The 27488-nt window shown below is 44.5% G+C and overlaps 1 protein-coding gene across 1 annotated transcript in view; it reads right to left on the bottom strand.

Moving 5' to 3' along the window:
- Positions 1-27013, bottom strand: part of mast2 (microtubule associated serine/threonine kinase 2) — a 125926-nt gene extending 98913 nt beyond the window's left edge. Inside the window, 3 exon segments of the mRNA XM_026322992.1 lie at positions 182-366; positions 902-1052; positions 26262-27013. Coding sequence (XP_026178777.1) covers positions 182-366; positions 902-1052; positions 26262-26327 — 402 coding nt within the window. The 5' untranslated portion in view covers positions 26328-27013.
- Positions 27014-27488: the final 475 nt, after the last annotated feature.

The raw sequence follows: 27488 nt of genomic DNA, 5'->3' as shown, positions 1-27488 counted from the left end.
CAATCCAACAAGGTCAAAATGTTCTGAAAACAATAGTTCTTGAATTTCTGGAAAAAACACTATGACACACAGGCTGAGTGGACAAATTATTTCACCATAATATTTTCTTAATTAAAGAAAATCACATGTCCACATGGGAGCCCACATGGTTTTGCTGTGTGTGTTGTGTTTCTGTACTGACCAGTCCGGTGAGCGATGGGGCAGACTGTCCCAGGGTCTGGCTCCTCATGCGGACCAGGTTGTTCCCCTCTCCTCCTGCTGCTCCCCCAACAGCCCCGGGCCCTGCGAAGCCTCCAGAGGGCCCCTGCCAGGCCAGCTGACTCACCCCGGCGTGCAGACTGCTGGACAGAGGCAACAGCTGCTTACCTGTGAGGGAGGGAGGAGAAAATGGAGAGACTCGTGTTTCAGTTGTACTGGGAACCTCTGCTCTGTGCACACTGGACTAGAACCCAGTTTAGAACCTGATTTGAGCCTAAAGGCTCTCTGACCTCAGGAGCAGCTCACATTAATCATTACTAATGACCTAAAACCCATGAAGAAGCACAAAGAACACGCCAAAAGCCCAAACACACCCAACCCTACACAGAATTATTGTTTCCTGTGTGGATGAACCTTAACACGACTAAAGTGTGGATATGTTGTTCTATTTAACATTTGCACCACACTGAGGTCAAAGATTTAGCAGCTGCTGTGACCTGCCTCTGTCGTGCTCTTTAGGAAAAGCATTAATACTCATGTATTCTGATATTAAACTGTAGCACGTTACTACACATTAACTATTAAACTTATTTTTTAACTTTTATCTGCATTGAAAGATAAAAAAAAGTTAGAAAAAGCTCATTTCAGTCACAGAAAGAGACAACAGTACGTGAGTGTGTGTGTGTGTGTGTGTGTGTGTTACCGGTCATGGCCATGCTGCTGCGTCGGGCCCGGCTCTCGTCCTGACTAAGCTGTCGGTGAAGTTTGGTTTTTGTGGCGGTGGTTGCTGCTGGTGACAGGTCGGGATTACTCAGCTTCCTGAAGAGGAGAGGAGGAGGAGCTGCAAACTCCTTCTGGGGAGAAGAAGAGAGAAAAGAAAACTGGTTTAGACTTTATTCTAATATCACATTTAAAAGCATATTTCAACTCTGCTCACAAATGATGCGTCATCAAGACACGACAGCTGTCACATTAAAACAGACTTCGTTTACAAAAAGCCTGTGAATATGACACTGTGAACTGTCACATCTCAGCAGTGACACGACAAAATGTGTGTGAGAATAATCTGATGCAGGGAGGAAGGTGATCTGACGTGACGCATTTCGTGCATTAGGTAGAATAACGCAGCCTTTTGTCTCCCATCTTTTCATCAGTGCCAAAACACGATGCAAGCAGAAACACTTTTTATTCATCAGTGAAAGTTCAGCTTTCTTACTGAGAGAGCTGAATTTTCAGCAGGTCTCTGACAGTGTAATTACATACTGACACATTCTTCCAGCAAAATGAACCGTGCCTAAACCGGATCTCAAATAACGCCGAAAAATCCCAGGGACTGCAGTCAGACAGCACCGGGTCACTGAGAGACTCACTGATAGCACATCTCCTACTCACAGGTCGCAACACACACACACACACACACACACACACACACACACACACTCCAGCAGGAAAAGAGACATTTGATTGAACTGTAAAGCCCACACACACCTGTTTTGCCTCAAGGGAGGTGAAGCTGCCTCTGTGTTATTAACCAACTCTCCTCCCAAAGCAGCTGCAGAGCGAGTGCAGAGCCCAATTCATAATCAGTCTGTCAGAGCAATAAAGGAAAAGTTGCACTGGACTTCCTCAATATTCACAAGCCTTCCTGAGAGTCACTCCAGAGAAAATCCATTACATCCAACACACACACACACACACACACACACACACTATTCAGAACATGTGTGTGTGGCTCCGGTTGAAATGATTTTGGAAACACCATTGCCATGGAAACAAGGCTTGTCTGGGCTCATTTCTTCTCTCTCTCTGTTGCCGGTGGACCAGCCCTTGTCAAGATTTTTACAGAAACATCTGGATGACGCGCGTTAACACACACACACACACACGCACGCACACACACACACACGCACACACACACCCCCGATGGCTGTATGCATGAAAGCGGTTTAGTGAAAGCTTCTGTTACTCTCAAGCCAGTAAAACCAGAACCAACCACTCCCATCAAAACTACCAACACAGTGACAAACAGCCATAAGCACACAGTCACACACACACACACACACACACACACACACACAGACAGTGTAATTTGTGCACCCATTAACTCAGACTCCAGTAAATGAGCCGCAACAGGCCCTGAGTGAACACTCAGGACTCGTTTTGCATCAAATTAACATATGAAACTAATGGGGACGTGCTGCTTCCCATCATATCAGAGCAGCTACTCTCATGCTTAGTGAGCCAGAAGACAGTTTCACACTTCATCTGCAGCCAGCATGGCCAGTATTCAGCGAGGACGGAGGTGGGAAATATGGACAGGTCGTTACTTCAATATCAAAAGACTTTCTAAAAAACTCAGGAAGTTTATGGATGAAAGACAGAAATGTCCGCTTGGCTTGAGACCCCTAAAGTTTAGTTTTAAATTATAACAATTAAACTTCCAACAAACACAATCAATGTAAAATGCTTTAAACGTGTGGCTGCAGTCACGGATCACGAAACAGATCCTGATCAGGTGAGCAGGGTCTAACTGAGCCAGGCTTCATCCAAAAAACCCTGTAAACCTGCGACCAGGGCAGAGGAGGCAGTTGTACCTGCTGCAGCACCTGGTTTAGTCAGCAGGTGGCAGACACACGGTAACCTGCTGTGGGAGTGTGGGATTACATGAGACCTGCTAAACTGAGCTTCCTGTACACACTGAAAATGAAATGTACTAACATGGAAACCATCTACGAGGAATGTGTGTGTGCACCGGGCTGCGATGTATCACAGCTGCCAACGAGTCTGCTGCTATTAACACACACAACTCAAAGTGTAACGGCAGAGAGACACCGGGAAGTAAACACTCTTCCCCCTTTCAGCCTTGTTCACACTCACAACATGGAGACACCTTCTTTCGATGTCTTCATGCTCAGCCACCCACACGTCTGTGACATGCGTTCAGTCATTGCTGCAGCAGGTCCTCTCCACCTGTCTCACACAGTGAACACTCCAGTTTACTGTTTTCACTGGAATCACACCTGGACTGTTTTATTTACGCTGCAGTGCAACATCCAGTGTCCAGGCTGAACCGTAGAATTGGTGCCAGTTAAGGAAATCTGTTTCCTACATAATGCGTCAATCACAACTTCAGCAGTAAAATGATTTCCAGCAAGTCTCAGAGCAGAGACAGTTCTCCACTGGGCAGAATGAATGCATGATGAGCTGCCAACAGAGCATGCAGCCTCACCCTGTTTCCGTGCCTGTCAAGTTTTACACTGAAGCACTAACAAGCATTTTCAGTGCACATTAACATACTGATTATCTTCTCAGTGTAGCAACATAAAATGCTGTAAAAGCCTAATCACAGTTTCCCAGATGTCAAACCTACTTTGATGTAAGACAAAAAAAAAAAAATACTGTGACTGCTCCATTTCAGATAAACCCTGAAGTGATGTTTTGTGCAGGATTTAATAGCTGTAATTAATAAACATTCATTTTGTAAGTCAGGTGGAAATACCTCTCATCATCTCTCTCAACTGTTTTGTCCTCTCTGCAAAATGAAAATCTTGCAAAAGGGTTTTAAAGAGCAGTTGCAGTTTCTGCAACCTACATACATACATCACATCCTAGTGTGGTCACAACTACCAGTCTACACTGAACCACACCTGTGATGTTGTGTGCAGTCAGAGGTTCTTACACATTTCAGTCCACAGGGGTCAGTGCAGCTGAGCTTTTTCTTCCTATCAGATAAGTTTTGAAGCGTTCAATGCACCACTAACGTGCAATAAAAAGCTTTTACTGTCACGTGAACAAACACTCCTCAAGGTCAAAGCCGTTGCAAACTGCAAACCAAAAAAAATTATCAGACTAATATTTGCATCTTTGATAAGCAGGAAATATTTTGTGGCTGAAGCTTGAACCAAAGAGGTAGAGTCATAAACAAGGTTTCCTGTCTGAGGCTCTGGAGTAAAATAATCCAGCAGCTTCCCAACTGAACGCAGACTGATGATGACTCAACAGAGAAATCACAGCACAGAGCGATCCAGCTTCTCGTCGAGACAAAGCAGCTCATGCTACATGAATTTTCACAAAGGGATTTGTTAGAGTGATTTAAAAGGTGATAATAGAAACGAAAGCATCCACCAATTAACCAAAGAAAGTGCCAAAACAACAGACAGAAAGTAAACGTGCTCGTCCCTCACACTGAAAGGGAAGTAAAACCAGGTTTTCATAATCTTCTCTTCCCCCTGGACTTGTGTTCGTGCTGCATCACATTTGGGCCGACATTCATCTTTCGTCACATGCCCCGGAGAGCCACGGTCAACTTTCATGTAACATGCACACATACAATCTATCACATCTGTCAGCGCGTGGGACAAAGCCCAGCTCCCACCCGACCTCAGTGCTCAGGGTCTCCCTCAAACAAAAATCAGAGAATACAACAAGAACGTCCATAACGGACACAGATCAGTGGTCGTTTGCTGCACAGTGTAGATTAAACAAGTTGAATTCTTCCACTGACCTCACAGGCAGGCAGGCAGTGGGCAAACAGATGTGCCTGTCTGCAGAGCAGCTCTCCCACACTCACTGCAGCTCAGGCTCACACAGCAAAAAAAAAAAAAAAAAAAAGAACCTCAATCAATCTTGTGTATTGTTTTTCTGGCAGCAAAAGAGGTCAGATGATCCAAAGCGTGATTTGAAAACTCTCTTGGCTCCAGAGTGCGTTGACTCAACGAGCTCTCGGCCCAAGCAGTGCTGCAAAATCCCTGCTGGCTCACAAGTGAACGTGAATGCAGTGGATGCAAAAGCACAGCTCAGAGATGCTGATGATTAGGCACAGCAAAGTGCAGCTTGTGGCTAGACTTGGCTTTGTTATTGTTAGCTGCTATTGTTAGCGAGGAAACAGCCGCATGTCGGGTTGTTTTTCACAAACCCTCTGTGTGGGTGTGTAGGCTGACCACTAGAGAAGCACTGGAGTGTTGCCTCAGCATCGGAACAGACCACACGGGGAAGCAGATTTCAACATTCAGCAGATTTTTGCATTTTCCTTGTTGCTGTTTTCTGTGAATATGTGACAAATTGACTCCTAAATGTTTCATATTAATCTTTCTATTGTTAAACACCAACATGCTGGGCCTTAGTAGTAGTGCACTGTCTGCTTTAGCACGACATGGATCATTCTGGTGGTTAGAAAAAAAACAAGGAAAGTTGTGATAATGAAGATGAAGCTGGACTGAGCAAGAAGCATGAGCAGTCAGATGATCTGACAGGTGGTAAACTGGAATTAAAAATGAGGGCGAAGCGAAATTACTTCCCAAAACTGTCCAGAGTTTACCAACCAGCTTTACCCTACCGTACTTACTGTAGATGAGCGCCCACAGTTTTCCCTGTGCCACAAGGGATTATTACCAGTTCATGAAGTGTGTTCACCTTCAGTTGTACCTCATTCAGATTTAAACAATCTGAACCTAAATGTCTGATCACCTTACTGCATGTAATGGGATATGAGAAATTACCACAGTGAGTCCAGTAACTGAAACAATGGCCTGTGGCTATTAGTTTCCAATAAGATCCAACTGTGTAGACTGACACGTTGAGAGAAAACCACAGCTAACAATTTGTAGACTTCATTTCCTTGTCAGTTACATACCTATAGCATGTTAGAGTCACGGGGCAGGGACAGTTCGGAAATGAGTCAGTCCTTATTGAGGTTATCCTTTATTACACAACCACAACTGCTCGTATTTGTCATCAGAGGCTGTCATCTCTGTAGCCTGCAGCTACATCCATGGTGTTTTGCTGTCAGCACACCAGTGAGCACCTACTGCTTCACCTCTCCACCCCAATAACTCCTCAAATTTTAACTTGCCACTTGACAACTAAATTAACTCCTTATTGAGGTTTTTTAATTAATTAATTAACTTGCGTTATCAGACCTGCTCTGTCTAGGGATCATTGTTCCACACGGGCCGTAATCACTGTCGCACAACGCATTTCAGTATCAAAAGCTGGCCCTATGGCAGAGAGCGAAAGTGTCCGTAAAGGGCAGAAAATGTCCAAAGTCTGGGATCGTTTCAAACTTCAATAAAGATGACAACATGCTGCAATGTGTGTACTGTAAAGTAGAACTGGTATGACACAACAGCACTTCGTCACACACAAGGTAACGTCATTTCACGGTAACCTGTCGTTTCTGCCAGGTATTACACAATAGTATTATTGTTTAGATATATTTCTTTAGTCTATTCAATATAATAGTATTTCCTACAAGCAGCACTGCTAAGCTCACACATGCTGGTCTACACCCAAACACTGTGTCCACTACATCAATCTTATTGATCTCTTGCTGGTGCCACTGCAGGTTTTAATCTTTCTCCATGAGTTTCCTTTTTAGTCAGCAACCTTCGAATTTACCGACTGAAAAGACATGTGAAGGTATATTTAATTAGCATATTTAATCCTGTTCTTTGATCAACTGTATTAGTGATTTATGAAGAAGTGCAAAAACATTCAGTGATTTTGGCCGATGAGGGGGTTGGTGTGTGCAACAAAAGACATTTTATCTTGAGATTTGACCGTATTTGTTTCACAACTGTCCCACATTTCATGGGCTAAATATTTAACCAATTAATCAAAGGAATCATCATCATCTCCCACAGAGCCGTTTATTTTCCACGCTGAATGATACAAGAATGATAGTGAGTTTGAGTTTTTCCTACTGGGAGTGTGTGTGTGTGTGTGTATGTGTGTGTGTGTGTGTGTGTTGCTGGTGGCGGTGAACAGGTTAACAGTGAGAGAATTCAGAGCGTTACATCATGAGATTAATCACATGTGTGTCTGAGCAGGATTACATTGCATCATACCTGCTTCCTCTCTGTCAGCAGGGGCACGGGCTGAAGCGTTGCCTCAGAGCACAGTGTGTCAGGGTGTGTGCGAGTGCACGAAAGAGAAAATATATGGCTGTTACACGTGATGCATGTGTGTTCCAGCTGTGTTCCAGCTGTGTTCCAGCTGGAACAAGGTGTTCAGGGAGAAAGAGGAGGGGAGAAATTTGAAAAGTAAGGAAGGGAACCAGAAAAAAAAAAGGGGGGGGGGGGGGGGGGGTGATGATGGAGGGAGATGCAGAGAATGAAGGGACATGTGCTGCCTGTCCTCAACTGTGGTTTGTGGAAAACTGTTTGTCTGCATGCAAAGAAGGAAAAACAAAAGGCACAAAACTCCCAAAAAAAAGCACAAATCACAGTCGCCAGCATGAGATTTAATGAGCTTAACAGCGCGATCAAAGACTTAGCGTGGCACAGATCCAGCTCTCACTCTGACATGAAAGAAACTATGAAGAACGTTGCTGTGATTCCTGCGTTTCCATAAAACTACTGACAGAAAATTCAAGTCCTTCTAGAGAAAAAGCTGCTAAAAACGAACTTGGCTCCTGGTGTTACTAACACTAAGCATGTTTACTCCAATATAAGCAAGCAGTTCTTCTTAATGACATAATGGCATATTAAACACGGCTCAATGTTCCTTCAAATTCTTTCAAGCACATATAAACACTTTAGTGCACACACTGTAGTTTGGTTCTACTGTGCCCTCATGCACTTCAGGTTCCAGTAGATTCCTTCTTTCTTTCTTTTTTATGGATGTGAAACCAAAAACTGAGGCAAATTTAAGTTTGTGCGTTCATGTTCCTGGCGTCATTGGTATCTGTGCAGAGGAACGGCACCTTCAGGTTAATCAGTAACAGAAGAACATCGCCTCTGACTCCCAGCACAGTAACAACCTCCAGACTGACTGCAGGTTCCTTTCTCAGACCCACACACCTTGAAGCAAAGCCAGCAACCTCAGCACGTGGACCCTTCACACCACACACATATCAGAGAGCATGACCTCACTCTCCTCACTGAAACAGACGACGAGGAGGGGAAAACAGCAGAACCATTCATCCAACACAGGCCAGCCCAGTAGTACATCAGCCCACTGTGAACTTCACAGGTCAGCAACTCTGCACAGACCATTAGCAAAACCTTCACACTCCTTCAAGGCGATCATCCTCGTACTGAGAGAAAACCTGCATCTCTGCAGGAGATGTAATATGAGCAGAGCGACACTATCGTAGAAAAGCAACTGTAAAATTCATTCATCATCAATCAAAACAGCCATCGTCTTTTTATTTCACAGAAACCAACTGAAGTTCACAGGATACACCCAATCATGCATATTAGTACTGAACTGAAACTTTCAAACATTTGCTGAGAACATTCTTTAATGCTGTAAAACAGAGTTCTAGTGCACCACTGCGATGATTTAATGACACCCGACTGTAAAATTAAAGCCACCGGCTGTTTATGGACTAAAATCTGTGCTGCATTTAGATTGAGCCCTGCTTATTAAACATTCAATAAGGAGGAGGGTACAGGACAGGGTTGGAGTGTGAGAAGCAACCCTGGGCCTAATTAAAATCAAGATTTAGTTTTAGCAGCAGTTAATTAATAATAAAGGCTGTAATAAAGCTGGTGTGTTTGGTACAAAGATCCAAAGTGTCACCTTAAAGATCTTTTAGGAGTTTCAGGGCTGCTGCTGTGGAGCTCAGTAATGGTAAAGCAATCCTCTGGACTTTTAGTGCAGGAATTATTATTTACATTCTTCTGAATTTAGGTTCATTTTTGTGCACAAGGGTATCACAGGTCTGTTAAAGAGATAAATGCCACCATACATCTTTTACGTCTAAAAAGGTTCCAAATCAATAAATCCAGATCTACTTGCAAAACAAGAAATATTTATGTAAAACTGCATTGGCCTGTTTCTGAACAGCTGTCAGGTGAAAACTTAAACCACGGCCTGAACAAATGCCTAGTGAGCCACATCAGACCACAGTGACCGCGGCACAATTAGTCTGAGGTGTTCAAACACATGTAAACTAAAACCTTGGTGTGGATATGGTTTTTGTATCAGCAGAGCTAACAGTCTATCTGTGTGATGCAGCTGTCAGAGCAGATCTCATCATGGCAGGTAGGGAGATCATCCTATAATGACATGACTATAACCTATAACTGCATCCTAACTGTAAGGTCAGGTCAGGCAGGTCAAAGGCACCGGGCCAGCAGGTGTGCACCCTGCTGGGACCCATCCACTACCCAGGACCTGTTCAGCTGCTATAAAATATTCTTTCTATGAAAATGCAAACATTTGAGTCCACCGCCCACAGCGACATCCACAGCAGAACTCAGGCATGGGCTTAAAAAGTGAGCGCAGAGATACGCCCACAGTCGGCCCACACCATGCAAGGCTGACAGAGATAAGAGACGCTCTGAAGGGGCTCCGCCGCCTCGTCACCATGAGGTCATGTCTGGCGCCCAAACTGTGTGATCAGGGAGGGAGGGTGGGTGAGAAAAAGAGGCAACTCAGCCACCATCAGGGCAGGATCAGTCCAATAGTCATCTGGCTGCAGAACGTCCACATAATGGGGAACTCAGAGAGGACTGTTCTGCTTCTCTGCCCCCTTTCTGTGCTGGAAGTTCTGCATGTCTGTGACCACTATTTCCAACAAGCAGCACTGCTAAGCTCACACATGCTGGTCTACACCCAAACACATCTCTTGCTGGTGCCACTGCAGGTTTTAATCTTTCTCCAAGAGTTTCCTTTTTAGTCAGCAACCTTCGAATTTACCGACCGAAAAGACAGCCTGTGAAGGCATATTTAATTAGCTGTGAATAATTAAGGTTAATTTAAGTTAATGAGCTGGCCAAAGGATGAAAAGAAAAAAACATGTGACCACTGTTGCTTTAACCCTGTCACAAAACAGTGGAGCTGCCCTGAAAGACAAAAGTCACTCCTGTTTTTACATTTCACACGAAACTCAATAATCTTCTTTAGGAACAGTGGTTCCTATAATTAAATTATATTTACTTAACATGCATGTCTAATGAGTTGGGCCAAAAAGTGAGAGTTTAACACAAAATGAAAATCTGTATAAATGAACTGAGGACAGTGCCTGAGAGCATACTGATGAACTCCACAAAGCTAAAGAAGAAATACAGGTAGAAACAACGCACATTAAGGTCAGACAGGAAAAAAGAGAAAGATAAACTACAAAAAAGAACAAGAGAGGAATGCTAAATGGGGGATGTGTTAATATGAGGTCAGAGCCAGCAGGCCGTCTCCACTCTGTCTCCTTTAACTCCCACCCCTCCCAGTGTGAGGTAACCTTCACTGGTCAGCACAGTCCCACCAGGGGGACAGAGCTAAATATACCACAGGCCAGATAACAACACGGTTGCTATGGATCTTCATTAAAGAAGAAAAACGGGACAGAAAATGTTACAGGAGTCAAGTCTCTCTGTGAACAGGGGGTCGCATTCAGAGAAGTTCATGCTGTAAAATGTCACAGCTTCCTCCTCGTCCTCATCCTCTGCCTCCATCTGTACCAGCCAACTGTCTGGGCCGGGACTGAAAGAAGGACGGGTTTGACTGTCGGGAAAAGTCGGCATGTCGCTCACAGGTCGGTTAGCTGGAAGAATTTAATCATGTGGAAGGTAGAGGATCAGAGAGTCAGCACTCCACAGAGCGGACTGTGGACGCAATGAAACCATTCCCCCCATTTCCCTCATGATCAGAGATTTAATAGAGTCTATAAAATGTCAGAGAATGAAGTAACTGGATCGATTAATCAGATTGCTGTGAATTAAGTTTCCATTTTCTCCATTCTTTCTTTTTACTCATGAATTTAAAACAACACGCACGCGCGCGCGCGCACACACACACACACACACACACACACACACATTAGCATTCAGACCTGGAAGAGGGCTGGGAAGTGAAATGGTTTTTCATACAGCTGCCAGAAAAAGCTCATTAACTGTCTGGGTGTGACATCAGAAAAACAGGGATGAGGAAATGAGTGAATGTGTAATTGAATATGTTCATGCGTGTGTGAGCCAGGACACACCTGGTCAGGGTTTACCTGTTTATAAACTCACTGCCAGAGGAAATAATGTCTGGAATTTAGTTCAAATTGTAATAATCTGGAGCTCAGCTAAGAGTTTCCTGACTTTTACAGCCAACTAGTGTTCCAAGACATAATCATAGAAGGTCTCATTAATCAGACCTAATTCGCTTTAATACTGTGAGACTGCTGATGTAAACACATCTTCAGGGAAGGTTTCAGGTGCTGCAGTCCCAAAGAGCCCTTTGTTTGAACCACACTGATGCCTTCAGCCCCCGAGCATGTTTGGTTAACAGCTGAGTGAATTTTAGTCAGAGTCCATGTGTGTTGTGTCTTCGTCTGGGTATTAGTCAGTGTCACTGTCATGTGTTATAAGAGGTGTCTCCTCTGCTCTTCCCCACCTCCAGCAGCAGGATGGTCTCGCTAAAATAAAGAACAAAAAGCCTGTGCGGCACCCAGACACCGTCAGTAGCTCTTTGTTTAGAGGCTGAGGGAGCAGCAAAGTGGATTTTCACAGTTCACACTACTCCCCATTCATGATGTAATTTGTCTGTTTAGGATTTCAAAGACACACAACTGGGGCAGATGTGATTTTAAGGCCTCGTTAAGGCTCCTGCAGCAGATAAAAGGAGGATTTTTTGGCCCATTTCTTGAAGGGGTGTTTATTAAACGTACCCACCTGTGGAGCTGATTTTTCACTTATGTCCTTGAAATTTTATTTATAATTTGCAGGTCATTATATTTTAGTGTTTCTACATGTAGTATATTCCTTCTGTGATGAGTCAGCAGCTTGATAAATGAAAGAAGGATTTGGGTGTGAGACGCATCACTTGATCCAAATAAAAACACTTTGAGAAGAGAAACAGAGCAGATCGGAGGCATGAAAGCAGGAGACACGACCACTAAAACTGACAGGAAGCTACACAGAGGATGTTGGCTCCGCAGCTTGGGAGAGCGCGAGCAGCTCCATCAGAGCTCGGTTCCAGGTCGTTAACTCAGGTTTTCATTTGCCAGCAATCTGAGGATTATGCTGTTTTACATCTGGCCACATAAAGCATCCGGGTGCAACAGCAAGCCAGCGGGCAGGGCCGGGTCTTTCTCTGGTAGCTCCATCAGATCATGAACTAAACTTCAGATCTCCCACATGTGGAGACGGCCTGCTGCTGTGTCTCAGCAGATAAAAAGATGACAAAGGAAAGCTGACATGTGTACGATGACGTCACTGACGCACTGCACTGATTTTAATCATCATCATCATCACACACACACACACACACTTATGTAAGAGGTCTGGTTTTGGGTCTAATGACACTGGCCTCCCACGCAACCCAGAGCAACAACAATCAAGTGCTTTCACAAAAGCTCCATCATGTACCCAACAGGCTGCTGCAATGGAATCCGTCTTCATAATGTGCCGTGGCAAACCATTACTGTCTCGGAGCACAGTCAGCCTCTCTCAGGCTGCAGAGTACAAAGCTCACATACTACATGATTCCCATAGGGGTCCTGAAGCACTGACTGCCAGGATAAATGTGTGGTTTGGCCGCTGGGTTAGCGCGGTTAACCAAGCACACTCTGTTTTCATCCTTGGCCCAGGCTGTCTGTCAAAGATCAGCGAACATGGAGACTAATGGAGTGTTTTCACTCGTGTCCATGTTGGTCCTGAAGTGATCTGACCCTGCAGCCCTCCCGCAAACCTCTGGGTCTCCATTACAGGTGAAGAAGGCAGCTAGGAATGTAAAAGAAATGCAGTAATGATTTAGCAATAACATATTCTGACCTAACTCCCACTAATTTGATTTCAGCTTAGTTTTGATTTCTTTGGTTATGTAAAGCTCTGGTTTTTGAGCAACGTGGCATATAAATAAGATGATTACATTAGTATGTTAGTGAGCTGATGCCAACTTCTTCACAGAAACTAAAGAACAAAACACTTGTTTCTCCAGCTTAGTTCCTCACATGATGCAGTTCTTAAGATTAAAAGTCGACGCCTGTTGAGTATTATACACATTTGTATTGTCAATAAATCCCATAAAACAACCAAACCAATATAAATGTATTGGATCCAAAGCCTGAAAAATCTTCTCCGTCTGCCACAGAGTTGTAAAAAACCCATTAGTGACCACGCACCAGGTGACATGCCCTCACCACTGAAAGTAGTCCCCAACAAATGAATGATTTCCCGGTCACAGAACTACCCACACAGACACAGGGACAACATGCAGACTCCACACAGAAAGGTCCCGGGTCCACCAGGGTTCAGACCCTAATCCTGACCTGCATGAGTTTGGACTGTGGGAGGAGAAAACCCACACAGACACAGGGACAACATGCAGACTCCACACAGAAAGGCCCCGGGTCCACCTGGGTTCAGACCCTAATCCTGACCTGCATGAGTTTGGACTGTGGGAGGAGAAAACCCACACAGACACAGGGACAACATGCAGACTCCACACAGAAAGGCCCCGGGTCCACCAGGGTTCAGACCCTAATCCTGACCTGCATGAGTTTGGACTGTGGGAGGAGAAAACCCACACAGACACAGGGACAACATGCAGACTCCACACAGAAAGGCCCCGGGTCCACCTGGGTTCAGACCCTAATCCTGACCTGCATGTGTTTGGACTGTGGGAGGAGAAAACCCACACAGACACAGGGACAACATGCAGACTCCACACAGAAAGGCCCCTGGTCCACCTGGGTTCAGACCCTAATCCTGACCTGCATGAGTTTGGACTGTGGGAGGAGAAAACCCACACAGACACAGGGACAACATGCAGACTCCACACAGAAAGGCCCCGGGTCCACCTGGGTTCAGACCCTAATCCTGACCTGCATGAGTTTGGACTGTGGGAGGAGAAAACCCACACAGACACAGGGACAACATGCAGACTCCACACAGAAAGGCCCCGGGTCCACCTGGGTTCAGACCCTAATCCTGACCTGCATGTGTTTGGACTGTGGGAGGAGAAAACCCACACAGACACAGGGACAACATGCAGACTCCACACAGAAAGGCCCCGGGTCCACCTGGGTTCAGACCCTAATCCTGACCTGCATGTGTTTGGACTGTGGGAGGAGAAAACCCACACAGACACAGGGACAACATGCAGACTCCACACAGAAAGGCCCCTGGTCCACCAGGGTTCAGACCCTAATCCTGACCTGCATGTGTTTGGACTGTGGGAGGAGAAAACCCACACAGACACAGGGACAACATGCAGACTCCACACAGAAAGGCCCCGGGTCCACCTGGGTTCAGACCCTAATCCTGACCTGCATGTGTTTGGACTGTGGGAGGAGAAAACCCACACAGACACAGGGACAACATGCAGACTCCACACAGAAAGGCCCCTGGTCCACCAGGGTTCAGACCCTAATCCTGACCTGCATGAGTTTGGACTGTGGGAGGAGAAAACCCACACAGACACAGGGACAACATGCAGACTCCACACAGAAAGGCCCCGGGTCCACCTGGGTTCAGACCCTAATCCTGACCTGCATGTGTTTGGACTGTGGGAGGAGAAAACCCACACAGACACAGGGACAACATGCAGACTCCACACAGAAAGGCCCCGGGTCCACCTGGGTTCAGACCCTAATCCTGACCTGCATGAGTTTGGACTGTGGGAGGAGAAAACCCACACAGACACAGGGACAACATGCAGACTCCACACAGAAAGGCCCCGGGGTTCAGACCTGGATCATTACTGTGAGCTAACAGTACTAACCACCCCTTTCATACATTATGCAAAAGTAGAGTGAATATTAATAGTCTGGGTGCCTCGGGCATCTGAGGACAAAGCCAAGCTAAACAGAACCATTGTCTGCATCAACCAGATCCCTCTGAAAAAGAAAGCACAGCAGGTCTGATTACACTGGCTTCAATCTGGTCAATGCACGAAATCAGACGGGACATTCAGAATATTCAGGACAAAATCCATTTTTCTAAATCAATGTGTTGTAGCAGTTTAAATTCAGCCTCATCGTGCTGTGGAAAAGTGCTTATTGCAACACACACACAGTTTGGCTGCAGGTGATCAGCCAGCCCAAACAGCTCTGCTATGACTCAGGACAAACAGATGGAAACAGAGACGGTGAGAAGGAGGAGGAGGCTGGTGGGAGGCGAGCCAACAAAATGATGAAGAGCTAAGCCAAAGCACAAACATGAAGGTTATTAGCATAAACTGTAACAGCGTCAGTAACGTGTGGAGAGCACTCTGTGAACACACACACACAATGGACACACAGGCACTTGGTATATATTCCATGACTACGATAATGGAGGTATAATGAGAGCTGCAATGATCCCTGTGGGCACATTCATAATGAAACTGTTAGACACGTAATGTTGCTGCCATCATGTTCACTGTCAATATTTGGGGTATTTCTTTAATATACATGTGGCGAGAGCAGGGTGGTTAAGTTTAGGAATGAAAACCTTTATTTTAAGGATCAGGAAAGTCATTGTGGTTGTTCCAATAAAAATGTAATCGCTGTTGAACAGTATGAGACCTGCAGAACTTAGTAATCAGTTTTCTACGGGAAATTGCTTAGCTGAGGGTAAAGCCACTCATATCCTGATGGATCCTGCTCTAAACAACAGCCTGCTCAGTAAATTTACAGCACTTTGTTTTGCTTTGCTGCTTTTGCTTTTTTCCACTAAATATTAAGGTTATATTCCATAAAAGTCGTTTCATTTTCTCTTCAATTAGTGGAGGTTGTTTTCATTTAGGTCGAGGTGGTTCAGACGACGTAAACGGTGTTAACTGTCCCACAACAAACAAGGTCTGGGATATATTAGATGGTATGAAGGATTCGTAGTCAGTGTAATGGATATGGCAGAAATGGAAAAGAAGTCCCAGCCAGCAGTGCTGAGCAGCTACTGACAATGGACTGAGGAGGAGCCACCCACTAACCTCCTCATCGAGGTGTGAGGGCAAATCCATTGTACTATCACAAGTGTATGAAGGGTCAAACGGACAAACAGAAACTAAAATTATTGTAAAGGAATGACTTATTTATTGACACTTCAGTACCATAACAGGGTTGCTAGCATGTTGCTAACACTCTGGGTGCTCCCCCCTGTCTGAGCAGGAAGCAACAACAACTGTTTCTACATGCAGCCCCAGTCTGTTGTCGCACTGACTTTACCCTGATTTCACAAAGCTAAATGCTAATTTGTGCATACATTAAAAAATAAATCCCAGCACCTGCTGAGACTGCGGTTGCAACAGTGTCCCGGTTACAGTGTCTTGCCATTGGCTTTGAACATCAACACTGAATATGGTGAAAAATGTCCAATAAACATTATGCAGTATTTCCTCCAAAACAGGAAGTCCAGATCATGCCAAACTGAGTCTAAGTATCTCCTGGTACAATCAGAGCTGATATTTATCTTTTCCTATACAATACAGCTGCACACAAGCCCACACACACACACACACACACACACACACAGACAAAAAGGTAATGTCATTACATGTCTGCAGCACGTTCCCACCTGAGCAGCAGCACTGCCAAAACCACCACCTGAGTGCTGGGATGGAATTCAAACCTGTGTGCTGCACTCCTGGCTCTGTGGGTATGTGAGTGTATAAAACCATCGTATTGTGTGTTTGTGTACGTGGGGCTATGTTCATGTGCGTGGCAGCACATTGCACCAGGTTTTGACCTCTGACTAATTTTCCAGTCTGACTTAACAAACCTAATAATGATGCAGTAAAGCTGAATTTATTGACGTTACGATCAGAGCCTCTGCATTAACACGTTCACACGTTCTCACCAGGCGCCCTCTTTGATATGACCACAGCGAGTCGTGCGAGATCAATGCAGTACATCAGTCAAGTGAAATGTGCAGGGCTGCCAATTTTTTGAAGCCTTGGCACCCATAATATTTACATAAACACACACTAGCTGCACAGAGCATGCACCAAAACACCACCCTTGATTGCATTTTTCTTTTTTATGTACACATACATACTGGCAGCAACATGTCGTACGTCATCGCAAGCTGATGTATGACAACACATCAGGACCTGTCAACAAAAGAAGTCATTTTATCCCAATCACTCCCAGGATTGGCACATCTCAGCTCCTACTCATACGGCCTGTGTGAGGCACGACGTATGACATGATATGATGTGACACAGCCAGATGTCTGATTTGGAATTAACATTTTGTAACGTGATTATACACAGTGCGTGAGTGTTGTCAACCAACAGGAGCTTTGCTGCATTTACAACAATAACAGTTGCACATTTATATGAAAAATGACTTCAGAAAGGAAACTTTAGAGAGAAACTGCCAGGAAAACTTAAGATTTTGGAAAACAGAACGCCTGCTCAGACGTGTTCTTGGGGTTTGTGTCAGCGAGGTTAAGAAGCCAACTTTTCTGTCTGCGCTAACCCTGTCATTATCACTCATGGCAAATGTCAACATAACACAGGTGTTCTCATCATTGATCTTCATATTGTCAGCCCACAATGATTTGACTGATATCTCAGTAATGCAGTGCAGTGAACCAGCCGAGTCTGAGCAGAGGGACTAACCTGTCTATTCCACTGCTGAACACAGATTCTGTGGATGGTCGTTTTCATACATCTTTAGATTTAGCAAGTACTTTCACATCAAAGCACATTTCTAAACACACACACACACACATTTCTAAAATACCTTCAAATTGTAACTCCAGTCAGATTACCTGAGTCATTTCTGCAGCTACACCTGCCTCCATCCAACCTGAGCGTGTGGCTTGTGTAAACTGAATAAAACCTCTCTGAGCACTCTGGACTGTTACTAGTCGACCTACTCTTCACTACTCGCCTGTTTAATTCCCTGGGGATTAAACAGATATCTGAACTCGAATGCTTTAATCCAAGGCGTGTCCCTGTGGTGTGTGAGTGTGTGGCATAATCACACACTTCAGCTCAGTCACGTCAGCAGGGACAGATTGCTCCCGGTTAAACAGAAACACTTATCGGGAGCCTGGTTCATGTTGAAAGCACCGAGGTGTGTGTGTGTGTGTGGACGATGAGGTCGAGTTAGATCCACAAAGTTCTCAACTGCAGGTTTTGATTACCATTTGAATAAGGGGAAGTTCATTTTTCCTTCCTTTATACAGGGGCCTTATGCATCATGCCTCCGAAGTATGAGGCTTATATATGCATGTAGTTTGCTCTGAGGGGCTCAGGGTGGAAATGCCTCCATGTTTTCTGTTTGTGCTCCCGTAGCTGCTGCTGAGCTGGAGGAAGCAGGATGTTTTGTTGGAAGCTTCTTTATTGGCCACAGCCCAAAGGGTAATAACCCCCAATCAGGACAGGGAGGGGAGGACCACAGCGAATTCCACAAACACGCATGCACATGAGACGGCACGCACGTGTTGGTTGATTTACACTACGGAGCGGCACATCAACACGCTGTAAAGACTGTCACACCGACTCAAACACACAATTCAAACAGCTCATGAAGTGTGTATTGACTCGGTTTGTGTAAACAGTGAGGTCACTGTCACATGGGCAGAGTTACTGAGATGCCTTCTCCACCATCACCCGTCTTCAGCTTCACTCTCCCAGTATCATGAGGAGGATTTGGCCTCGGAAATCAACCCTGTGGCCGCTGATTGTTAACCCATTGACCCTCCGACAGAGAAACAATTAAAGTGGCTGACGGTAAATCTCATCAACACATCTCTCTATTTCTGCACTTACAGATTCTTGTGTTCTTCTGTCACATGTATTAGGTCAAAGAGGGGTTTTCTAACTGTGCTGGCCTCTCATTAAATTGATTTATTTACCATCCTAATGTGCTCTGTGCTGAATTATTATGACTCATCTTAAAAAAATACATAGGGAATAGGCTCCATCTACCCATCGATGTATTATCTGTACTGCTTATCCTGTGGAGCATCAGGGAAATATGCAAAGTTATTCATAGTTTCTATTCAAAGAGTTCCTCAGCCCTGGGGTCAAGAACCTACACAGGGTCACGCGACATACACCTGAGCTGACAGGAGATAGCTGGGTTAAAAGGTTCGTTTTACATATCCCAGTATTTACATAAACCGTGGTCTTTAAAGTGCCAGATTCACATGAGATCACCCCCCCAAAAAAAAAGGACAGTCAATTTGTTCAGTGGTTCGACCTTCTCACAGCCCTAAATACCATTTTGATGCAGTAAACTGATTTAATCTCAAGGAATGTTGTTTTTCTAAGCATGCTGCTCTCTACTTGAACTCTTTGGATATCATTCATTCATAACATGTTACACGACTGAGCCACCGTCTGTGCCTCGTTTTCCGATCAGGGGGTCTGACTTTCATCTTCCTTTACTTTAACCGCCAGCAGGTGAAACTGCAGACCTGCACTGAGTCCAGCACCACTAACAGTTTCATGTGCACTCCCCCTTAATAAGACTCAATCAGAAATATATTAAAGTGCTGAAACATTAACTAAGCGATCATTCTCTTTCCTAAGAACTTAACAATCTCAACTCTCGGCTCATTCGTAACTGTTCTGAAGCTTTTGGTCTGCAGGATGTGTAGAGCTTCCAACACAAGACATCCACAATAAAAATCTCACAGCAAAAGTAAAAGCAAGTGGAATAAAAATTAGTGTGTGAGAGTGTTTCTGAGTGGTCAGTGATACATCACGATGTTGTACCTGCAGAGTAACAACTATGAAGACAACTGACTGATGATGAGATTAGCTTTTGATCATTGTACGTTCCATTTCTCCTGCGATGTGTGGAGTGTACAGGAGTCAGTGTGTGTTGAGCCTGCAGGTTTCTGCTTGTAACATTCCAGCTTCCCTCCATCAGCACACTGAGGTCCACACAGTCCGAACACACAACACAATGCTAACCAGCCATAGGGAAAAGGGATATCAGTGTAGCACCATCACTGGCTTCAGTCACTGACACAAACCAACAAAGAGGCCTCGAAGGAAACAACAAAACCAACAGCTGCCTCTGATGCTCAAATTCTCAGCAGACACGCACCAGATTCAACATTAACTTTCAGCTGCCAGGATCTAAAACAGGACTGTAGAGCGTTTGTACTTAATAGTTTAACAAAGCCCTTCATGTTTTGTAATATCAACTCTAACCCTTACAACTGGTCAGCAGTGGAGCTCTGGCTATTTCTCTACAGTGCAAATAAATGTTGTGGAACAAGAGCATTATGAAAGCAACAACCTTTTATGGCTTTGTTCATTTTTCCTGCTTCTCCAACATGGACGTGTTGTGTTTATTTTCAGGATCGGGGCATCGGTGGTTCATAGCACAGCAATAACAATAACTATTGTGTTGAATTATTGAGGCCATTTGCCTCAGCAGAGCATTAAAGAGCCCTGCTCATGAACTCAATTTGCTGTTTACCAGAATTAAATCTTGACTTTGGACATTTGTGATAATCATTATCTTCTCCGTGAACTCAACCCAAAACAAACATTAAGTTGGTGGGCTGCTGATTTAACTCAGTGGACATGGAAATGTCATCACTGCAGGAGAAAACAGGGTGGTGCGATCAACTAAAGCGCCAGAATAGCAAGAGAGAGAGAGGAAATAAAATGGAGTGAGGGAAGAAAGAAGGTAGAGACCAAGGAGAGAGGAAGGCAGGAACATGTAGTAAAGGTTGACTCAGTGAACAGAAGAATAATGTGGCATCCAGCTCATTGTGAAATCAGCACATCACTCATTTGCCCTGACTGCGGGAAGGGGAGGCTGAAACAGAGGGGCATACTGCAGCACCAAGCAGGGCAGAATGATGGATTTTCTTCATTAAGGATGCTGGGAGCTGAACACCAGGCTCCAGCTATTGCTTTTTCAGGATTTAACAAAAAAAAAAAAAAAAAAACATAATTTGAAGCTAAATGTGAGAAGCTGTTACTAAGAGACTTCAGAAGAGCTGGAGGCAAGTCCTTACCTCACCTTACTTCACATCTGAAATGAGCATAAACCAAAAAACATGTGTGAGGAAAGGTGTGCCCTTCACTCAGAAACGTGGTCTTATCAGGCTCCTTTGTCATCACGTGTGTGGTTTCCCCTCACAAGTAATAAATTTCTATGTACTGTTATATAGGAACCATCTAAGGCTATGAGTCAGGTTAATGAGGGTTTTACAGTTAGCGTCATTCGCTCTTCTGTATCTGTGCCTCCCTATTACTGCTCCTATAGGCACCCTAAAACGGCCTGTGCAGCACCAGAACAACTATCAGCCTGAGTCCCAGTGGTCGTTCCGGCTCAACGGCTCCTCAGCTGCACCCTGAGGAGCCTCTGATAGCCCTTTGCTTGTTCAAGAATGGAAAGAAAAATCACTCTCCCTTATCACTGCGAGGGAGGAAACAGGTTTAATGGTTAACCTAAGAGATATCTAATGGAGAGAAAGGAGCAAAGAGCCAGGGCTACTGTTGGAAACAAGAAAAGCTGGGAACAGAAGATGAAACAAAGGCCTCTAAGGCTGCTTTATACAGCTGGGTTTGATCTGATCATCCAATCCAAAGGTCCAGTCAGGACCATGCTAGGTGGCTAATGCTACCAAAACCAAAAGGTTAGCTTTAGATGCTAACCCACTTTGAGCTGCAGAGACTCCTCCATGGCTGCTGTTGGAAACCACTGTTGACTGTCATATATCGCCTTAGTTATACAAAGTTATTAAAGCTATTATTTTATATTGAAATGAATGGACCAGACCAGTCATGGTGTATAATCGGATATACAACCATCATGTGTCAGTGTCTTAGGAAAGTGTTGGGAAAAACGTGAGCTGGGATAAATTTAAACCTATTCCAGGATTAAATGATTTCAAACAAACTGGTATCTTGAGTCTCCTCACCCACTTCCCAGACGTTAAGAGACGCAGCACATGTGTAAGACTTAAACCCAAATCCTGTCTGTCCAATTTGTATTAAAACTGCTTGGAGAAGATCAACACAAAGAGTGGCACACAGTCTGTGACTAATTTGTCCATCCCGACCGCGAACATGACGTACCACTGTGATTACAGAGGGATCATGTGACTTCTACAGAACAACAACTAGAGCTAAATCTGCTGTACCTAAAACCCATCTGAGCTCCGGCTGGAATCCAACAAATGCAGGAGGGCACAGCGATCGCATCAACTGTAAAGCCAAATGAATGCGAGAGCTGATGTAGAAAACATGAAATGTTTAGACAGCACCGTTCAGGCCGGTTGGAGGGCTGTCCGAGCCATCTGCCATCTGTCAGGGGGCGTTACAGTCCTGCACTGCTGAGGAACTTAAAACTGCTCAAGTCACACTGGAGGTTTTCAATCAGTCCATCATAAAGAGATCTGAGGTTTCCCTGAGGAATACCCACAAATGAACATTAAGGTCATTTGATTTTATTTAAACCTGCTATGATCAATATGCTGAGACGAAGAGGATCAGCTCTGTTAATGTTTAAATACTGTTTGCAAACAGTATCATAAAAGTTTTTTTTTTATTATTTTGTAATCTATGAAATGGCAAAAACAAATGTAAAATCACCCATCACGATTCACAAGACATTAAAGTAATGTCAAACCAAATAAACCTCAAAATATTCCATTTACATAAAATAAAAACAAATCACTGGAGTCTAATGTTCCTTTGTTTGTTTAAACTTTTAGTCCAGTATTCATTTTAGTAGAGCACTCCATTTAAAATCCTGGAAATCTTCAGTAGCATCCACACTTCATGTACACAAGCATGCTGGGAGTCTGCACAGAATGAGTGTAAACACAGCACCACGGCCTAGAAAGACGAACAGCCAGTTAGTTAACCAGTTAAAAAAACAAACAAGACTTCTGCTTTTTAGTTAGTCCTGCATTCATCTTAGAAATGTGGTGAGCCTGACACGAACACAGCCCAGCAAACATTAAGGAACAGGCAGCATGTTTTCTGTTCAACATTTGCAATAAATGCCAGTCCCTCCTCTGCAGGAACATTGTCTGACAGTGTTTATTATCTGTGGTGGACTGCACGGCTTTTACTGCTCCCAGTTAACCATGTCAGACAACACGTGTGGCCAGTAAAACAGGGATGGGTCAGGACCACAGAGAAATAAAAGACTGGAGAAGGCCCAGAAAGGCAGGAGCTAATCAGCTGGTAGGAACCTGTGACGGCTGACACCCTTTTAACAAGTAACCGCAACTATCGGGTGGAGAAGAAATGTTTTCAGTGCCTAATTCAGTCAGTAACCAGGAACACAGACAGAAACCCTGGACAGAAACAATGACTCCTGAATGACTCCTCGACTGTGTGTTTGGGTTCTGTTCCTGGCAGCATATTAACACACACACTCACACACACATTAAGAAATGAAAATGACACCATTTATCTCCCACGGCTGTAACTCTAATCACCTCACCGGTGTTCAGAACCTGACAGAACCTGCAGGAATCCCAGGACACTGAGTCCGATCTGCTGCTTGTGTCTATACGCGACACCAATGATCTCACGTGAGGATAAAGAGATATTTTAATCATGTCGTGTGTAGTGCCAGAACATTAGACAACTGATGTAAAATGTTCCAGCATCAACTGAAGGCCTTTACCCACCAGGGGAATGATGAAAAACGGCACAAAAGCATGAAATACTCGCCTGCGAAACCGTTCAAATTTCTGAAACGTCCTAAAAACAAAAGTTAAAAAAAAGAAAACGTGCTGAAATGCAAATGAGAAACACCTCAGTGTGGAAAGGCCTGTCTGCCCTAGAGGATAAAAAGGTTTAACTTCTAAAGTCAACATGAAAATGGCTAACATACTCTAAAAAAAGAGGATTTTCAGCTTTTCCCCATTTTCTATCATTGGTCGGACAAAAACGGATCTCCTCAAAACTATTAATGGAAAAACAAAATCAACAGGTTAATCAATAATAAAAATTATTGCCAGCTGTAGCTTTACTCTTACTGCTATATCATTTATAGAATATTCATTTGGACGAATTGAATCGAAGGAGACAGCCCATGGAAACATGACTTCACTATAACGGGGTCATGATTAAGAACCCAACATTTAAAAACACTGCACCACACAGGTAGATAAGTCACGGCGGACAAAGTCTGGTCCTCTGTTTCAAACTGTTTCACTCACGCACACTTAAAACAGCATCAAGAAGAAAAAAAAAAAAAACATCTGTCTGGCCTCCCAGGAAACCAGAAGGTTCCCCCCCCCCCGAACTCAGCACCTTCCTCTCCAGACGCAAATGTGGCAGAAAAAATGTGATTTCCCCTCTTCAGCTGATTTCATGATTAAGTGCTGACACCAAACTGGGAACGGTTATAAAACACGACGGTTGAAGGCACTTTTTTTTTTTTTTTTTTTTTTTTTTTTTTTTAAATGGGCTTATTTTACCTTATTATTAAGATAATGTCCCAAATGTCAGGGAGGTGCTATAACATGGCCTCGGTCACATCACATCACACTCCCACAGATGGAGGAACATGACTTCATGCAGAAATGTGAAACTATGAGCTGCAGCCATGACTTTATCTTTGGAAGCAGCTTGGATTGTTCCAAGGATTTAGTTTAGTGCAAACCTGGACCAGTAAAACCTTCATCGTTACGATGACACAGAGCTGAAGTGTTTATATGAAATGCAAGGTTGGCCTTCTCACGCTGGTCCTCTGCAGCGCTGCTTGACATTCATCAGCAGCACATGACACATATACCAGCACTGACTTTCATCCTCTATGCCACTGATGATCTGCTCTGACCCACCTTCACTCCACATTTTATTCAAATCTCGTTTGCTTTCAGGTCACAGGAGGACACGGCTAATAGTGTGTCAATATGCTGGAGCACCCGGAGTTGACACAGGGCTTTGTACTTATCAGTGGTGCAGTGTTTTAAATACCTGCGTCTGTATATCGGCTTGCCCTTTAACAATGATTCACATGTTTCCAAGAAATGTTATTTGTCTTTCTACGGCTGCTCTGTGTCGATCAGCACATTATACTACATTATACTACATTATACTACATTATACTACGTGCATACCCAGTGTTAGATTAAATCTGCTCATAACCAGTAATGTAGAGTTGAAATGCAGTAATACCGCAGGGAGATCACAATCTCCCTAAGCAGCAAATTCATTTGGACAGTCCAGACAAGACTGCATATCATGGGCGGGCGGATCAGGACCAGAACTACCACAGTACCTGAGTCCAGAGGAGTCAGATCCCTCCTTTCTTAAGACTATCTGCTAAATCACTACAAGCACAACATCAGCTTTACAGATGTGCTGCCACAGTGCACTTCACATCTTCCCTCAGTGTGTCAGCTTCTCCTAGCAACACACACACACACACACACACACACACACCTGGCCACCATACACAGCTCTGATTGGCCACAGTGACTGAGCAAAAACTGAGCTGAATCCGGTCACTCTGAACGCCAGCTGTGATGTTTTCAGCGTAAATACCACACATTCAGTTCATTATGACCAAAAACCCCTGCAGAGCTGCAGGAACAGAGAAAGATGGAGGGATAATCCCAAACATATGTCATCCTTCAGAAGCCCAGTATCCAGGTAGACTGCGTGCTCGCTCCGTCTGAGGAGGAGCTGTATCAGCTGCAGTCATGACAAATAATAAATGCTAATATTCGTCAGGCAACTCCCAGACATGCTGATAAACGTCTGTTGCCTTACATTTTGCACATAAAGGGACACTCTGCCTATAATTGGGATCAAATGCCAATCAATCAAGTATCAATCAATCCCTGCTCTGCCCGTCAAATAACCGTTTTAGTCATTTAAAAAACAAAAGTCCCAAACATCTTCTCTCTTGAGCTACAGACAAATAACCTGCAGCCCTTTTGATGTAAAGTAAATCCATCTATCCTGCATGGTGGTCTATCTCTAATCGTGGATCTGAGACCTGGATCCTGAGAGTTCTAGGTACCATTTAGAACCTAAAGTCCGTGAAATAACCAGGCCTGTGCAGGCTGGTCTGCCCTGCGTCTTTCTAAGCGGGACATTGTTTGTTATAAATGGACCGTGTGTAAACAGGGTTTGCCAAATACTGTTTGGGTCCAGCATGGAGTCACACACAGTCCATGTACTGGTCTGACTGAGGTTCTGTGCCCTGTGCGCGGGCTGACAGGCTCCTCATGGCTCTAAACAAAACGACAGGAACTCACCGCGTCTTTCTCCTGCTGCTCCATGCTGCACAGTTTCCTCTTGTTTTTATTCTCCGTCCTCTTCATGTCTCACTCGACCCCGATTCCAGCTCCTGTCCGGGACTGGCTCCGCCGACAGCCCGGTGGTTGCGGATGAGTCCTCTTTAGGAAAATGTCTTTTGTTTCGTTTTGTTTTGTTGTGTTTATCCACCGTGTCAGCTCGGCAGCTGTCGACCACACTGACACCCCGCCGCCAAAATTAAATTCATCGCTTTCTGATCCACTTTCCTGAGTTCCGGTCGGGTCCAGCCACCCAGTCCCGCGGCTGGGGCTCGCTAACTCAGAGCCTGTCCATGCCGCCTCCACATCTGGAGCAGCGGCTGTGACGGGCTGCCTGTCGCCGGTGAGTCCGGGAGTAAAAACGCGGTTTACGGTTCGGTCACCGGCTCCGTTTTGTCGCCACCGGCACGTGCCACACTGTTTCCCGCGGCGACAGTTCTTCCGAACCGGCTCGTTTAGAGAGTTAGTTCGCTGTCTGAGCTAGCCCGGCTAGCCGGGCGGCGTGCTAACATCTACCTGCCCAGAAACACCGGGACTCCCGCGACAGGTCCGCGGTCACCGCGAGCGCACGGTTCCGGTGTATTCCCGCCACACTTGTGTGCGTTTTATCCGTGTCGGTGTTTCGTCCATCCCATCCTCACACAAAGCTGAGCGAAGACACCGGGTCAGCTCCGCGTTAAACTGCGGCTCGGCTCGGCTCGGCTCGTTTCCTGAATCAGTCACTGCGGCGTCAAGCTAGCAAGAACCGAATTACCGTGTCCGGTCCGGGTTTTTCAAAATAAAAGCTTTAGAACGCAAGCAAAACTGCACACGACTACAAAAAGTAAAAGAGTGAAAACAGTGATTAAAAAATATTAGATCTAATCTATAAAATGGAAAATCTTTACAATGATAAATATTTAAATATTGTTTTGATGAAACAGCTGAAACATAATTTAAATGTTAATTATGTCAATGTATAGCGCTTAAAAAGCTATGGAATTACCATGTTTGGTACAGGAAACCACAAAAAGCAAAATACACTTAAAACAAAATTAATATGGTAAACAGTAAGCTCTTCTAATAGTCCTTAAATTATTTATCTGACTTATCCTCGATTAAAACAAAGTAACGTCAACGGTAACACGTTTTATTTTGAAGGAACAGTGGTCTTCCTTAAGCTTCCGTTACTGACTTGATTATTTCTTC

This window comes from Mastacembelus armatus, chromosome 4 (assembly GCF_900324485.2).
Source record: "Mastacembelus armatus chromosome 4, fMasArm1.2, whole genome shotgun sequence".
Taxonomy (NCBI): Eukaryota; Metazoa; Chordata; class Actinopteri; order Synbranchiformes; family Mastacembelidae; genus Mastacembelus; species Mastacembelus armatus.
This window is presented reverse-complemented; position numbering and strand designations above follow the sequence as displayed.